The sequence below is a fragment of the Tinamus guttatus genome, unplaced genomic scaffold (genome assembly GCF_059628265.1).
Source record: "Tinamus guttatus ecotype Peru unplaced genomic scaffold, ASM5962826v1 Tinamus_guttatus_pri_ptg000131l, whole genome shotgun sequence".
NCBI lineage: Eukaryota > Metazoa > Chordata > Aves > Tinamiformes > Tinamidae > Tinamus > Tinamus guttatus.
Window position 1 is genome coordinate 1,534,528 of NW_028288665.1, and position 13,177 is coordinate 1,547,704.

General features: G+C 41.2%; 1 protein-coding gene and 1 long non-coding RNA gene across 7 annotated transcripts in view; one reads left to right on the top strand and one right to left on the bottom strand.

The window, feature by feature from the left end:
* The window catches only part of LOC148595252 (uncharacterized), a 123,915-nt gene that overhangs the window by 24,504 nt on the left and 86,234 nt on the right, over positions 1-13,177 (top strand). The window lies entirely within an intron of this gene.
* Positions 1-13,177, bottom strand: part of PHACTR1 (phosphatase and actin regulator 1) — a 290,390-nt gene that overhangs the window by 12,835 nt on the left and 264,378 nt on the right. For all 6 annotated transcript variants that reach the window (XM_088521727.1, XM_088521728.1, XM_088521729.1 and 3 more), the window contains 2 exons: positions 5,483-5,538; positions 280-341 (listed from right to left, as the gene is read on the bottom strand). In XM_088521727.1, the coding sequence (XP_088377853.1) occupies positions 280-341; positions 5,483-5,538 (118 nt within the window). The remainder of the gene's footprint in view (positions 1-279; positions 342-5,482; positions 5,539-13,177) is intronic.

The window sequence follows — 13,177 nt, forward strand, 5'->3', positions numbered from 1 at the left end:
AAGTTCTTTCAGTTACAGAAATTTGATTTTTTTTTGCCCAGCTTCAAAATGTCACTGGCAATAGCACCTGAAGTTCTTCCCTTTGCTGTCACTTACAGGGACTGTCACTTACAGGTACTTACACTCTACATCAGAGCTGATTTCTTTTAAAGATTTCTTTTAAGAATTGCTTCAAACTGCCTTTTTAAAAATGATGCTGTGGAAAGGAAAAAGGCAAATGACGGTGCAGTAGGGAGAAAGTTATGGTAGTGCTGTAATAGGATAAAAGTTGCTTCTCACCTTACGTGTTAATCTTCTCTTTATCTCCCGTTTTTCCTCCTGTTCCTCTTGCTCATTTCGAGCTGTAAAAGATTTACAAAACTCTCAGACTGTGGAGTGATCAGACATGCACAGTATGCAACAAATAAGCCTCACCATCAATATATGAATGTTTCAGGACTTCTCTGATGCACAGTATGTCCCTCTGAGACTAGTGAACTTCCTTGATCCCTAGCTACTACACTTGCTTATACACTTCATGAAATATCTATAGCCTCCTCCTTGGCTGGGTTTTGAGGAAAGCAGGTTGCAAGGTTAGGAATTGGAAAAGAAAAAGATTCATTTTTCTCCAGATACAGCATAATTTCTCCAAGCTACTCCTCAGAGAAAATGGAGGGAAAACCCACACTAGGGATGACATGTAAAATTGCCAACTTCTCATGGTCTAAGCAGAGTGAAGACATACTATCCTTCCATCATGAGTCTTCGCAGCATTGCACTGGAGCATAAAAGCACATCCTAGGGCAATCTGCTTCCAAAATTAAAACAAATTAAAGAAATTAAAACAGATGATCATGTGTGGCAGGTTCTTACCAGGGCAAGCATCAACCATTATCACTCAGGAGAACAAGACCTAACTTGCAACCATGGTACATCTTCTTCACCTTGGGATCTCAGGCAGCTCTTTGCACTGACTTTTACTAAAAGTTATAAAAAATTGGGTTGCCAGGTGCTCGGTTCCTAAGTCAGTTAGGACCAGCTGCTTCCCTGATGTCTAAATTGCTCCTTAATCAAACCATGCCTGTGATACATAAAACTGCCTTTGTGTCAGTCTAGCTGACAGGCTCAAGCAAATACAACTCAGCAGCCTCACATGTAACTATACTGTGCCCTATTTATGATCCTGCTCTTACACTGATCAAAGTAGCTAAGGTAGGGATAACTGCCTGCAGGGAAGACGATAGATACACACCTCCTGGGCCATTCCAAAAATGCTAGTCCTTGTTTCAACATCTGTCCCATCCTTGCTGTTTAGCTAGTAGGTCAAAGCAAAGTGGCTGATGGTGTGCGCTCTGGCTCCAGTCACACTACTGAGGTCACGTCCTTTCCATCATTAGGTCATTTTACACATGCAGAACATACTGTGCATGATGCCTTTCAATGAAGGGTCCCAAAGCACCTGGGAAGCTTCCCTTGTTTTGTAGGGAAGCTAAGGGATACTCTCTACATGATTTGAACACAAGTTTGGCACAGCAGGAATGAATAAAGGGGCACTGACTTAGATTCACCTAGCAGATACCTGGGACAACTTATGATGTTAGTATCTCCTCTGCTAGACTCAATGAAATAGGAGATGAAAATGTCCCTCACTTCCTTCAGCGCAGATAGTTTGAGCAGAATTGTCCAACTTTGTACTAATTAAAAAACAGGGAGGATCCCCACTTTATACTCTGCTGATCCTGCTGGAGAGGCAGGGACCTCTGGCAGAGCAGCAGTAAAAAAACACCAGAGGTTGCAACATCTCCAACCACCCAGCTGTTCACTAAGTGAGCGCAGATCAGCACTCACACATCCACTAGCCAACTGAGAAAAATACAATATAAGGAGGTCTACCTCAGTGGAAGTGTGTCCCCAGTGGAGGCAATGCAATGATTCCAATCATTCAAACTGGTGCTTCCACTGCCAGAAATAAGACATAAGGTACAGAGAACATGGGCAAAGTCAAAGAGAAGGTGGGAGGTGGGAAGCCAGATTTCTTGCTACACAGGATGATGAGAGGTGACAGCCTCTCTGAGGTCTATAGCAATTGCTCACTGTCTTCAGCAGGATGAGAAATTCTCCACTGGACTGGACAAAAAGTGAGTCAATGTTACAAAGATTTATCATATATCTCTGATTAAATGTCTTATTTCCAGAAATACTGCTTACCTTTTCTGGAGGAAAAAAGAAATCTAATACTACAGCAAATGATAAAAAAAAGAAAGATCAGGAGACAGCCAGGAAAGTTACTAATTACTTTTAAAATGGTAATTGGAACATCTATAGTGATAACTATATTTTTCATGTTTCCTTTTCTCATTCAGTGGTTCCTGTCCCTACTTGGCTGGATTCTCTTCTAACAATTCTGTACTTCCTTTGTTTCTCAAAATCGGAAGAGCTGGTGATGCAAATGCTTACTTGCAGTAATGGGGACACTGAATAAATCTTTCTAAGATTAAGAGATAAACAGAGTTTGGGGCGGAACTGAAAGCAGCTGAGAAGTTATGTAAAAACCTAAGTAATGGTATTTCATTTCTGTGTTTGGAAACCTCTGCCAAGTCGAAGTTGGGAATTAGGAATCTATTCTTCTCAGAAAAGTGAGAATGACCTTGTTCTAGCCATTTTTAAGACTAATTAAAACATGTGAATCTTGTGAAGCTACAAAACTGTTGTTTAGATATTCAGGAGCTGCCCTGTTCCTCTAGAACCACGTGTGTTCATGCATGGAGGGATGGTTTTTGGACATGATTTTTCTGCCAGTGTGAAGCCAGTGTGAAATGCTGAGCAGAATGGCATGAGACCCTGAGAGCTCAGCTAACTATTGTTTTATGAGGAATTTATGCCAGCTGAATGTGTCAAGCTGACAGCTGAAGTAGCCGAAGATTTCTGTCCATTATAGAAATAGCACTGCTGGTGATAGGTGAAGGATTCAGACATGTTTCTTTTTAAACTAATATGGCCTGGATGTATTAACTGCAAAAAGAGATGTTGAATTTTCACAATAACCCTGCAGATCTGAACTTACTTCCATTACATACCTTTAACTTAAATTTTAAGAATCAATGAGAGACTTGGATATACTTCAGGGAAGGATCCTTCAAGCATCAGTTCCCCAGTTCTTAGTTCCTTTGCTCTGGCTACTATAATTTTACTGTTGCTATTGGCAAGCAGTTGGATTTGTATAAGGGACTTTTTGTCATTATAATTCAGTGAAGAAGGTGCTCTCCTAATTATCCCAGCACCTTGGAACTAGGAAGTGAACACTTCTTGTATAAAGACTTGGTGTGGGATTGTATTTTGCCCCATTTCTTGCCATGAGATCTTGCTATACAGGAACACCATGGTACTAAACAAGACATTTGCATGAAGGAAATTTCAGCTTTAACTGTGGCGGAAATCCTGTTTACTCAACTGGGAGTTGCTGTGCTTTCTCTTCTTTGATATGCTATGAACCGGGCTTTTGAAAAAAGCTTGACTTGGTTAGGCAACTCCTCTTTTCAGCACTGCTTCTTATGTATCTGTTCTGAACAGGCTCTACTATACTTATCATAATTGCATTTCTCAGCTGTCTAGAGAAAGAACATAAAACAATGCTGTACAGAGCAGAAACTTTACTTTTTAACACTATGGCATTTTATGCCTTTTTTTTTTTTTTAAATTGTTTTAATTGTTTGTTCCTTGTCTTCCTGTGCTTCATCAAAAATTTTGATGCCTTGACAATACCACATTATCTTTTATGGTAGTTATGAAGTTGTTCATCAACAAAGACACACATGTCTGGGGGCAGATCTCTGCTTAGGAACCAAGTTACAACATTTTCACTGAGGAAATTAAATAACGTTCTAGATTCAAGATAATATTCAATTACACCTTCGTCTCTTAAGAGCCTGTATTCAACTCAAAAAGAAACTGATGTGACTCAGGGGATAATTCCACTGAGATATAAGACAAGTCAGGTTGCTATGTGACTGTGACACTTGACAAGGTGACCTTTAACAACACCTGTATAAGGCACCCGGATTTGAAGATGCTGCTTCTCTGTTGATGCCAGTTCAAATACTGCTGCCAGAACAGCTGCCTGAGATCCCCACCTCCCACAGCCTCTGGATGCCACCCCGCCAGTGCCAGGCTGATAACTGGTCATGTAGTGGTGCTAGGTGGTGCATGACGTGTGGTGGCTCATGTTGGCTCCCGGGTGATAACACAAGTTGCCTAAAAAATCGGCATCTGTTCCGCTTCGCCTAAGCTCTGCCAAGGAGAGCAATGCAGCTGGATTCCCCACCTATCTCCATGGTTTGTGTGCCCTTGAAGGCTGATTTCCTGCAGCTGTCAAGCACAGGAGCATGGAGTAGCTGGGAGGCGCACGGTTATCAAAAAGGGACTGACCCTATTCAAATGGCTTTATTAGTGGCCTTGGGGTCTCTCAGACAGGTTCTGGTGTCCAATCTTTCCTCATTTTCACCTTGGTAGTAGCGTCTCTATCTTTGTCTGGCAGGCACAGTAACATGAACGAATGGAAAAAAGAATGCTGTTTTATTCCCTATCACTGCCACAGATGTCTTAGGAATTTGATTTTGCAGCATTTAATCAATCAATTTTACTGATTCGGAGAGAATTAATCTCCTGCTACCACACTCTTATGATTCTGTGCAATGCAGTTATTTGAACAACAATGAAAAGCATATTATGATCTGAACTAAGCAGACACTATAGTATTTTAAGGCACTACTTCAGAATATTTTTTGTATTACTTTTTAAAACTTCCCTGGAATGATGGATTACTAATTTGAAAAGGGAAGAAATCGTTTCTTCTGTCTTCGGACTACAAAACATTTAGACAAACAGTTTTGTCTTCTTTAATATTCAAACCATTTTCATGTGAGTAAAGAAATAGTCATGTCTGATTCATTCACGAGATTATGAGATTTAGTCTGAACTCAGTCCTGCTTCCATTGAAGTAAATGGCAACACACATAACAACTTCAATCCATAAATGGTGTTTTGCCTCTTTAAAGTATCAGTTAATGTTTTGAAGATGTAGCACTCGATTTTTGGTTTATTTAAAGGAACAGTGAATATTAAAGGCTAGAAAATTCAAGCCACATCCTGAAGTCTTTACTGAATTATAATGGGATGATCATCTGTGTGAGAGCAGCATAAATGCTTTTGGAAACATCCCTCTGTTTGGAAAGGGACTTGCAAAAGAGATTTAATGTCTGGATTTCTTTTCCCAGAGACTGTTCATGCTTGTGAACACACTGGCTCTGATGTTAATGAATGTTTACAATGTCTGCGGTTCCAAAGGTCAGTATAGACTGGCACACTGCTTTGCACTTATGGTGAGGTTTATAATTATTTTTGATGCACATAGCAGAACAGTTACATTTTATAAAAAACGCACGTGTAACTAAACTAACCCACTCTAGCTGGCTCCGGATTAAGTCTCCTTAGGAAGAGGACTTACGTTTCAGAATGTTCCTCTGCTCCAGTTCCTCAGCAGTCGGCCTCTGGCTCAGTCGTCTGCGAAAAAAGTCCAAGATGAGTTTTTGAACCATATCACATCCTCTTCGGCTCAGAGACTTTAAGAGTTACTTTGTGGGGTGCAAGGCAGAGAGGCAAGCTTCTCAGACACTGCTCCATTATGTACTTGCTATGCCCGTGCCACACATGACACAGACCACGCTCCGCTTTCGCCGTTTCCTCTGTTTTCAAGCCATGTTATGTCATCGCTGGCACGGCACTCCCACCCCTGCCCCAGGCAGAGCTGCCGAGAGCTAGGCTACACAGATGTCTTCACTTAGCTTCCTTCCTCCCATGCCTGTTTCCTGGCTTTCATGGGGATTTCGAGCTAGACCGACTGCCCCTCTCCCTGCCCAGTTTGTTCAGACCCTGCCTGAACACACAGACGGGCCACAGAAAAAACAAGACAGGTTGGGCGGCACTGACTGTGGCAGAGCAGTGACCTCCTCCTCTGCACGCTCACTCCCTTCCTCCCCATGCTGCTTTTCATAAGTTTTATCACGATAAACTAGCATGACCCTCTATCTGACCTGGGTATAACAAAGCCCAGCAACAGCAGTCGAGTTGCAAGTGGGGTCCTGAGCACGGGAACAAGCAGCAGAGTCAGGGAAGGGAGTGAAGCACAATGGGCTATCATCGGGAAAACAAAGAAAACCAGTGAGATGGCATAAGAAGTCAAGGCCCTTGGGTTGGCTCATAAGTCAATGGGTGTTTTGTCGGTGGCTCCAGTGACAGCACAGAGCCTTCCTCATTATTTGGACGCGGCCGCTCAGACATGTTCCTGACTCGGGGCCTTGCTCTTTGCTCTCTACTTACCCCCTGCTCTGTGGGTTGGCTTGTCAGCCCCTCCGCAAGTGCTGGAGCACATGCCACTGACTGAAGCCTTGTCCCATACACCGGCTGGGGGCTCTGGAGATACCTCATTTTACACAACCTGAAGATTTCCACCAGCTGAGGTGATGCCGCTTTGCACCACTAAGACAAAACAACAAACTATGGCCCTACTTCAACAGAGCATTAGGAATCATTTAGCCTTGTCTCTTATCCATGGCAGATAGATTGAACATTTACCTCACTGGAGAAGTGCTGAAAGGGGCAAAACACATCCTTCATTCAGAGAAAAACAATGTCTGCAAAGTGCTTTGAAGACAGAAAGTACTATTCAAGTGCTGCCATTATTATCATCATCTTTCACACACGGTAGCTGTTGCTAATGAGATACTTCGCCTTAGTACAATGATGCAATTAAACTTACTTTATTTCTAGCAGTGCTTGAGAATTTAATGCAAAAAGTTGCCAAGTTTAGCCCCACCATGTATGTCCACAGCAGTTGAGCTATGCAATGTTTTCAATCCATTGCATTGTGGTGCTTTTCAAGAGGAATGCTAAGGACAGATTTCAGCCATTCACTGGCTGAATATTTTTATAGGAACCAACATCAAAGATTAAGTAAAAGGAGAAATCAGTATACCAGACTGTTCATCCTCCCTTTCCCAGTAAAACGAAGATTAAAGGACTCAGCTAAGATTTTGGTCAAAAACAGTTCACGGTGAAGAATTTCAAATAAAAGGTTAAAGTTTTGTTTATCTACATGAATGATTTCATAAAAGAAAAAGGAATTACTTCTCAGAAAAAGAATTACTTCTCAGTACTTCTCTACTACCGCCATGAGGTAGATGCATTTTAAACAAAGCTTTTACTTGATGATGTGTGATTGCTTCCACACGAGAAGAGGGATCTCCAAATATGCCCTCAGTAGTACATATATCCCGTACTCCCGAGTTGCTCAGAGACTTATGGATTGTGGGTTTCTTCCCCAAGCTGCATGGCAGAACCGGAAGCGAAAGTGAGCTGGAGATCCCTGTTTTACCCACCTAGATTCAAATTACTTTATGGATCTGATACTCTGCCTTTTGCAGGCTGCAGTGTGCTCCTGCCCACATGATGAGCACCATTTCAAGGGATGCACTTACAGGCCACAAAAAAAGCCACGGTACTTTTGACAGATACATTCTGGAGATCTAAAGCTATTTTCCCTCATGTGGCTTTGGATCCCTTCTGGTCTCTTAGAAACTCCAGAATTTTAAATATAGCAATACTTGGGCACTAGTAAAAGATAAAACATCCTTGTAGTTTAACTAGTCCTTACAGTTCAAGTGTGAAGCACTTGGAGCTGGAGAAGCAGGAAGACAAGGGAGGTAATAAATGAAAGCTCTGGAGGAGCCCAGCCTCCACTACCAATATCTGCTTTTTCTCCTCCATGAACTGCTGCTGCTTCTCCATTTGCATCATCCTTTCGGCTTGAGCCTGCTCCTGCTCCCTCTTCATGTCCAGCTCCTCAGTCACCCCCAGTCTCTTTCCCACTGCCTTCCACTTGTTTCTTTTCTTGGTTTCTTGGTCTTCTCTTGCTTCCAGAGCGACCTCCACCCCTAGTCTATCTTTGTGCTTTACAAACAGCTCCACCAACACCTCAGAAGAGCTTCCTTTTAGTTCTTTTTTTCTCACCCCTTAGCTTCCAGGTTTACCAGGTATTGAGCAGTTGTTAACATCACCATCTTTAAAAAACCTCAGTACTAGGTAGTGATCCTATAAATCAAGAAACATGAGTAGCTACTGCTTCACTACCATGGCCACAAAGATAGAGGACTTTTCACACCAAATTTTAGTATACCATCTTCAGTGCACTGCACTGACTGCACTGATTTTGGTATACACTAGAGGTGATACATCCTGCTCTACCTTTCCTCCTGCGCTGCTCAGAAGAAAAAAAAAAAAAAAGCCCACCTATTGCATAGAGGTTGATTTCAGTGATCTGGTGCTGAATTGCTGCTGTGCTTTACTTCATTTAACATTACAGGGGCTGCATGAAGCTGGCAAGAGGCCAGAGGTCATGAGACAAGTGTCTAATTAGCAGCATAATCAGAATACATAGGAGGAAAAGGAGGTGAGGACAGGTGCCCTGGTAGAGCCTGGCTGGTGATGCAACAGCGAAGGAAAGATCTGCCTATGAGAACTGTAAGAATCAAGCGTAATGTACCCTTACTGATCAGAACAGTACCTTTGGCTGCTCCAGGAGTCTTGGTACCTCAGCAAGGAAAAGCCAGGCAGATCTTAGAAAGTGACAATTTTTCTATATCTAAAAGTCTCCCTTTGAAGATGGTTAATCATGGCTGTGCCATCAGCGCAGCTTTGCAGTAACTTTGAGGCATTGAAGGGCATAAGCATATTTGTTTCTTGCAGTTTGTACTTTGCAATGTATTGTCTGTCTTATACTTTACATGTTCTTCCAATATCGTTAATAGTGGTTTTATAAACACATTGATGAAGGTTTTTCCGAAAAGAAAAGCTGTCCTTCTATCATTTTTTAAAACATAAAGGAAGTATTGCTAGGATTTCACTGAAAACAATACCCAAAATGAAATTGTTACTGGAAAATAAAACAGTTTGCTCAGATCTGTAAAAATAAACTTGACAGGAAGCCAATTTTCTGAATGAAACCCTGTATGATCAAGTGCATTATGTTCTTTGTGCTATCCAGAGCTCCAGTAAGCCCACTGTCCAGTGAATTTTTTCTTTTCTTTTCTTTTTTTTTTTTTGGCAATTCCCTCTGGTCTGGGCAGAGCACGGCATAGAGGATGAACAGGAACTTGGGGTTATGAGGCAATACCATGTGCAAAGTCACAGATCCTGATTTAAAGTGCAGGCTGGTGGAGATAACTCTCTTTGGAAATTAGTAAAGGCAGGCAGCATTTTCTCTGGTGGCTGTTGCTATTTTGAGCATGGAGAGCAAACTGAAAAAGGGATGTTCCTGCTCAAAGTCACAGTGTCCAACATGAGCAGTAAAAGGAAAAACTGTCTGTACAGTCCCAGGCAATACAAAACACTGAAATTAAGAGCCCCACAGTATTGCCTGCTCTGCAGAGCAGCTGTATCTGGGGTGCTCTTGGGATTGTGACAGAATAGCCAGAGGGATGAGAAAGAGATTTTTTTTCCAGCTTATTTGCCTCGTAACACCTCTGAAGGAAGGTGCTCCTGGCTATGAAGGCCACCCCCCTAAAAGTCAATTTCTAGCTCTCTTTAGTCTCTTGCGTTGCTGAGGATGAACTCTGAGAAATGGTTAATGCTGCCCAGCTCTCTGGAGAGAGAACAAGACAATGCTGAGTGGTGGTTTCTGGACATCAGAAATTCATCTTTGCTTCTTCCCAGAGGGCGATAATATCTAACAACTTCGTATAGGTTCACCTGAGAACATAATGAATGGAGATAGCAGCGTCTTGCTAGAAAATAAATCCCCAAATACTTGACAGGCTTGTTAACTCAGAGTTTGTAGATAAGAAGAGGCAGAGCCAAGTGACTCTCTGGCTCTTATATATATGGAGATGTCTGCTGTGCGTGCCCTGCGGGAGGTATGGAAAGGTACACAGGTCATGGATGGGCACAACAGAGCAAGCAGCAGAACGGCAAGGCATTCAAAATATCACTGAAATATTTTGGAGACCAGCCATACCTACACAAGAATTATTGTGATATAAAAGTTACCCCAATGTAAAATAACTTTTGGGTGCAGTGTGGCATGACCTCTGGAAGAACTTCTAAATTCATTTTGTATGTGGAGATCTTTTTGCTCCATTGCAATGGGGTGCATACTGTCCTAGAGGCAACAAACTCTCAATGAGGAGTGAAACTGAGTTAGGCATTTGAGAAGTTGTCTGCTACAAAGAACATACTTGTCAGACAGATCGTTAATTGGCATAAATGAGCAAAGATACAGCCAATAAAATTGCTCAGATTAACATCAACCCTATAGTTTGACATGAAGAAAATTCAATCGCAGTAAAGAGCTTACTGTTGCTTAATTTAGCTTGCCTTCCTAATAGTAATGCTGACAGCAAAGCAATATTGATGAAGCATGGGTTACTCTTTGCAGTCCCATGCCAAGTATAGAAAATTAGAAAAGAAAAACAGGAGTGGAAAGTCTTGCACCAGTTGGGCTTGTATGGTTAGCAGAGGGCAGGAAAGAACTACCCCCTCTCCTTACGCCATTGCATAAAGAGTAAACAATACTTGTAAGATGGGCAATTCCCTGTCTCCTGAAGCATCAGACCAGATATTGCCTGCCAGACTTTAGAGTCAACAGAGAACTCTGCTGACAGCAGAATTTTCTCCTAACAGGAATTATTAATTAGGATCAAATATGGTTTTAACAGTGAGTTTATAAACAGAAGGCACATTAAATGGAGAATCCCCATCTAAAGAAACAAATGTAAGAATTTTACACCATTAGAATTCCTGTACAAAACTGCACTAGGATGTTGTTAATTTGTAAGATAACTTATCTCTTCCTTTAAGCTCTCTTCCCTGATGCGACAAGTCTCCTGATATCTGTCATGATAATATTCCTTTTCCTAAGAAATTAAGGCAATAAAACCATAAGGAGAGTTTGCCATGATTGAGTTACCACATAATGACTAGTCTGCTTCCCTGCTGATTTAAAACATTCACTCCCTGGGAGACCATGGCATTTGTGCAGCCAACAAAAAAATAAGAAAAAAAGCCTATGGTAATGACTAGAGAAAACCAAAGCAGCCAGACGCTCAGGGAAATGAGTGAAGCACCATTCAAACAGAGTTTACATCAGAATTAATCAGGGAATTTTGGTTCAAAGTGATGACTTTTGGAAAAAAAAATAAAAATGGTTATGTGTCAGTTAAAGATTGAAGGACTTTCTAAGGCTCCTTGGCAGGACACTTTTGCAGCCTCAGTGTCCCAGTTTCTTCCCTGGGTGGGACATTCCAGTCCACCTGTAGCTCCCTGGGACAATCCTACACTTCTTCCTAGGGCACCACAAGAGAGACAGAGCCACCTGCCACACAAACCATCCAGCTCTCCTAGAACATCTACAGCCATGTGTACACCTGGGCCGTTCATGGAAAACAGATTTTCAATTAAAATTGTTGAGACCTTAGTTTAGGCTCTAAGCAGTCCCTTACTAAACCCAAATCTTCTGCCTACCACAGACTCTCATTTTGAGTTAAAAAAAAAAAAAAGCTTCAGTAGAAACATTAAAGCTCCAGCTAATTTAGCTTGCCGCAAAGATTTTTTAGGAAGATGAATCAGCAAGTTTTCTATTCAAACATCTGTGGATGGTGAAAAATATAACCAAGCTGGTCTTTTCTTTAAAACTCTAAACATAACCAATTTGTCCTTCTTGACTCATAGCTCAAAAAAGCAGTCTTTTCTATTTCTGCTCAATAAGGGATTGATTTATTATGATTTTGGTTTACTCTTGGGAAAGTTACAATTTCCCCAAGAAAGAGCAGGCTGCCCAGAGTAGATCAGATATATTAGGCCTCCTAGGGAAAAAAGAGAGTCATATTCAAAATGCAGATTTCATCAATTCACTATGTCTACATGAAGTTAACACTTGCCTACCGAACACAGAATATATTTCTTTAAAATACCTAAATAAAATAGAATCATTGTGGCCCATAAACTATGAACTTTGTTTAAAAAAGGAAATAAATGATTGACTAGTCAGGTCTATAACTCTAAATAGGAATGGATTTTTACAGCTTTTTGAATAATGACAATCACAGTCTTTAATAAAGCCATGGCAAGATAGCCCAGAAAATCTCCTTTTAAAATTTATCTCATTTGTGATAGCAAGATCAGAATACAGCTACCTCTATTTTCCTGGCAGATTACCTAATTTCTTACTGTTTTCAAAAGTTAAAGCCACATATTTCTAATGCTATACTCACAAATTAAGGTTTCACACCCTTTTCAATAATACCAACTGCAAAACTCCTACTGATATGTGGAGCACTATACAAGATCATTCAAGCTCATGTCTCACACCTCTAACTCTGCAATGGAGCCCCCTCTGTTTCATTACTTTACTGTTTCATTAAAAACAAATCCTTTAGACAAATGCTGTCTTTTCACATAAAATGCAATCGTACAAGGTTAAATAATTTTAAGAAAGGACATGGCAAAACTAAAATAGAGTCATATGAGCTCTGCAGCATTAGTTCTGAAATCGCTTATCCTTAATCCTAGCAACCAAACATCCAATAATTGCAACACAAAAGAAAAAAATAATCTTGCTTTTTCAGAAGAGAAAACTTATTATGTATCCAATTCAAAAATATATTTTAGGGGCAATGAAAAATGGATAGTTTTGAGCACTAGGAATCCAGAGCGATATGTCTAAAGCATGCTAGAAAAATACAGATGGTTATTAGGATCTACTGTAATAAAGCAAAAATGTTCTAAAATGTTAGTGATTCCCCTTCTGTTGCCTGTACAGTATTGTGATAGGACACTTGCTTCTCCATAAGGACTAAGAACGATACAAAAGATGATTTTCAGCCTGGGAAGAGAAGGCTGAGAGGGGATCTAATCAGTGTCTGTAAGTACTTCAAGGGAGGCAGTGAGGAGGATGGTGCTGGCCTCTTTTCAGTGGTGGACAGCGACAGAACTAGAGGTAACGGCCACAAACAGAAGCACCAAAAGTTCCTCAGGAACTTAAGGAAAAATTTCTTGACAGTGAGGGTGACAGAGCGCTGGAACAGGCTGCCCAGAGAGGTTGTGGAGTCTCCTTCTCTGGAGATCTTCCAAACCCACTTGGACGCAGTCC